The sequence below is a fragment of the Geospiza fortis genome, unplaced genomic scaffold (assembly GCF_000277835.1).
Source record: "Geospiza fortis unplaced genomic scaffold, GeoFor_1.0 scaffold313, whole genome shotgun sequence".
Taxonomy (NCBI): Eukaryota; Metazoa; Chordata; class Aves; order Passeriformes; family Thraupidae; genus Geospiza; species Geospiza fortis.
The window spans coordinates 39,616-43,004 of NW_005054582.1; the positions used below are offsets into that span (position 1 = coordinate 39,616).

At 53.0% G+C, this 3,389-nt stretch overlaps 2 protein-coding genes across 2 annotated transcripts in view; one reads left to right on the top strand and one right to left on the bottom strand.

Annotated features, from left to right (window-relative positions):
• Positions 1–1,528, top strand: part of PRCC (proline rich mitotic checkpoint control factor) — a gene marked incomplete at its 5' end in the record, with an annotated part of 8,708 nt that extends 7,180 nt beyond the window's left edge. Inside the window, one exon of the mRNA XM_031064326.1 lies at positions 60–1,528. Coding sequence (XP_030920186.1) covers positions 60–146 — 87 coding nt within the window. The remainder of the gene's footprint in view (positions 1–59) is intronic.
• Positions 1,529–2,414: 886 nt separating this feature from the next.
• Positions 2,415–3,389, bottom strand: part of SH2D2A (SH2 domain containing 2A) — a 5,513-nt gene continuing 4,538 nt past the window's right edge. Inside the window, exon 5 of the mRNA XM_005429856.1 lies at positions 2,415–2,525. Within this exon, the coding sequence (XP_005429913.1) occupies positions 2,415–2,525 (111 nt within the window). The remainder of the gene's footprint in view (positions 2,526–3,389) is intronic.

Consider the following 3,389-nt stretch of genomic DNA (forward strand, 5'->3'; position numbering starts at 1 on the left):
GAATGCTGCTGAGTCACTGAAACACACAGGGTTTAACAGCATCCTCTCCATCTCTGCAGGCCAAGGAGAGGGAGCTGGAACTGAAAAACACATGGTCTGAAAACAAGCTCAGCAGAAGGCAGACTCAAGCCAAGTATGGATTCTGACACATCTGTCCTGCTTTTTGGCTGCTGTGTCCGGTGTCTGCTGGGCTCCTGGAGATCAGCCAGGCCCCAGCATGGGGCTGGGAGGACACTGCACTCCCTGGCCTGGCAGGAAGAAGGGGCATTGCAAGCAGGTCCTGAAACTCCAGCTGTAATCCTTCCCCTCCCTCCTTGTAAACGTGGAAGGTTCTCACCGGCCAAGGACGGTCCCGAGGCACCACGGGGAACGTGCTGGGTGTGAGGCTGCAGCTCCTGTCCTCAGGGAACAGGCTGGGCCTCCTGACCCTTCAGCAGAGGCTCAATAAACTCCCAGTTCCCACTTTGCTCCTCTCTTGGACTTGCTGTGCATTGAGAATGTCGTTTTCCTTTCTAAAACACGGTGAGTTCCAAGAGCAAGCCTGGCTTTGGAATTTTTATTTTGGTCCTTACCTTTTAAGATGTCCTCACAGCTGTTTTCTCGTGCCTGGGCTGCTCCAGCACTCCTCTCATGTCAAGAATTTTGAATAATTTTGATATCTTGGTTTTTAATTGGGTGTTTTTGCTCTGGGCTCCGCAGGCTGAGCTGTGCTGAGGGGACACCCCCGTGCAGGTCAGAGCCTGTGCCAGGGGAAGCACCACACGTGGAGGGGAGGTTCCTCCTGCCTGGCACACTCAGGGCTTTGGGTTACCCTGAGCCATGTGTGCATGTATATTGTCCTTCCTTTTTCCTCCTCTTTCCTTCTCCCCCAGCCCAAGGCCTCCTGTCCTGCCCCAAGCTGTTCTCAGACTCATCAAAGTGAATGTCCCACGTGTGGCTGCCTGGGACTGAGCCCTGCACTTTCCTCTGGGCAGACACAGAGGACAGCTGCCAACTGTAATTCTTTTTTTCCCAGCTTGTTTGTATCAATTCTGTTTCAATTAAGTGTTGACTTTACCCTCCTGGCTGGGAAGAGGAGACTGCCCAGCCCTAATTTCTTCAAATCAAACCTTTTTGTTTTTTATTTAAGGAATTCTGTCAAGGTGATGCGACTGCAAATCCTGTGCAGCTCTGCTGGCCCAATCCATGGATCCAAATCTGTGGCATCACTTTGTTGTTCACCAAAGCATGTGATGCTGAAGGGAGCAGAGAGCTGGCCTGGTTATTTAACTTATATTCCCACCAATCTGGGTTTTATTTGGCTCAAATGGCCAATGTTTGTTATTCTGGTAAGAAGAACTCCCAAGAGGTGGTTTTTCTCCCATGTTACCTCTTAAAAACAGGCAAACCCCCATGACTGAAGTATTTTCTTAGAATATTTTAAACTAATCTCATTTTTAGTTTAGCTCCCTGTATGTTTAGTACTTTGCAGAGCCTGTTTTGAGTATTTGAATGATCAGAATAAAGTTACTGCTGAGTAATTTATTCATATCTTGTATGTACAGTGAAATCCTCCCAGAAGAGATTTGCTGAAGGAATATATTTCTAAATGAGCCCACCCAGCTCTGTTTCCATCACCAGGGGCTCACATCCTCATCCAGGTATCCTCTTGGCCTGGGGATTTTGCAGTGTGGGGGCTGGAACTGCCACGTTCCCCTTTCCATTTCTCATTGGGGTTATGGCTTGGGTTTAGCACCAAGGGAAGTTCCAAGGGCTCCTGTTCCACTTTCAGCCCTCTAAGAGCAACAAAATTCAGCTTTGTGAAAGGTCAGAAGTGAATTTTTCCAGAGATAAAACAGCTGCAGTCCCCCAACCCTCCTTTTCCCTCCAAGCCAGGGCTTTGGCCATCCTGGCTCCCTGCTCCTGGGGGCACCACTGGCACTGCCCAGCTCCACTGTGCCTCACCAGGGTTTGTGCCCTACAGGACAGACCTGGGACAGTGGTGTCACCCCAAATTTTGTGGCTGAGGAAGCAGGCAGGGCTTGGGCAGGTTCAGAGTAGGATCACTCCAGTTTCTCGCCAATTTAATATCCAAGTGCATGCACCAACTGTGCCAAACTCATCCCTGGTTTTCCTGTAGCCTTTTTCCCAGTTTCTGGCCAATTTAATATCCAAGTGCATGCACCAACTGTGCCAAACTCATCCCTGGTTTTCCTGTAACAGCCTTTCCCCCTCATTTTATTACCAGAAGTCTCTTGGAATGTGTTCCTGGGTTCCCCCTGTGCTGTCCAGCAGGGTTGGGAAGCTGGAGGAGCAGGTTGGCACTGCCAGCTGGGGCCAACAGCAGCCTTGGAGCTCCTGCCAGGGCCAAGGGCTTCCTGCAGGGAGGTGGAGGCTGAGGTTGCTCCTGCCTCACCAGGTGCTGTGCAGGTGATTTAGGAGCAGTCCCCAGGCAGCTGCTCGTACACGTTCTCAGCCTGCAGGTCCCTGCGTGTGCTGCTGCTGTACACGGGGTCATCCAGCTCCAGCTCAGGGCTCAGGACAACCTGGGGGATTGCCAGGGACAGGGAATTGAGAGCCAGGAAACAGCACAGGGTTGGTCTTTCACCCCCCCAGCCCTTGGCTTTGGGACAGGGACCCAGGTTTTGTAAGGAGCTGTGTAAGAATCCGCATCTCTGGAGTGACAGGATAAGGGGGAGTGGATTCCTGCTTCCAGGGATAGCTGGGATATTGGGAAGGAGTTCTTCCCAGTGCCAGGGGGCAGGGATGGATGGGATATTGGGAAGGAATTCTTCCCACTGCAGAAGGAAGGGTTAGATGGGATATTGGGAAGGAATTCTTCCTTCTGCCAGGGATGAATGGGATATTGGGAAGGAATTCTTCCCACTGTCAGAGACAGGGTGGGATATTGGGAAGGAATTGTTCCCAGTGCCAGGGGGCAGGGATGGATGGGATATTTAGAAGGAATTCTTCCCACTGTCAGAGATAGGTGGGGTACTGGGGAGGAATTCTTCCCTGTGAGGGTGGGGAGGCCCTGGCACAAGTTGCCCAGAGAAGCTGTGGTTGCCCCATCCCTGGAAGTGTCCAAGGCCAGCTTGGACAGGGCTTGGAGCATCGTGGAAGGTGTCCCTGCCCCTGGCAGAGGGTAGAATAGGATGGGCTTCTTTCCAACCCGAACCATTCCAGGTTCCCTGTGCTCCTGGTGTGGAGCAAACCCCGATCCCCCAGACTCCAGGAGCCTCCACTCGTGCTGGGGCTGAGCTCTGGTGCCAGCACCTGCCTTGGGGACCCACCCACCTGTGTGCCCGTGCCGGGAGCTCCTGTGTCCGCCCTGTCCGTGGTGCTGGGAGCCGCCGAGCGCTGCCTCCTCCAGCCGTCCTGGCTGGAAACGCTGCGGAACAGCCGGCGGG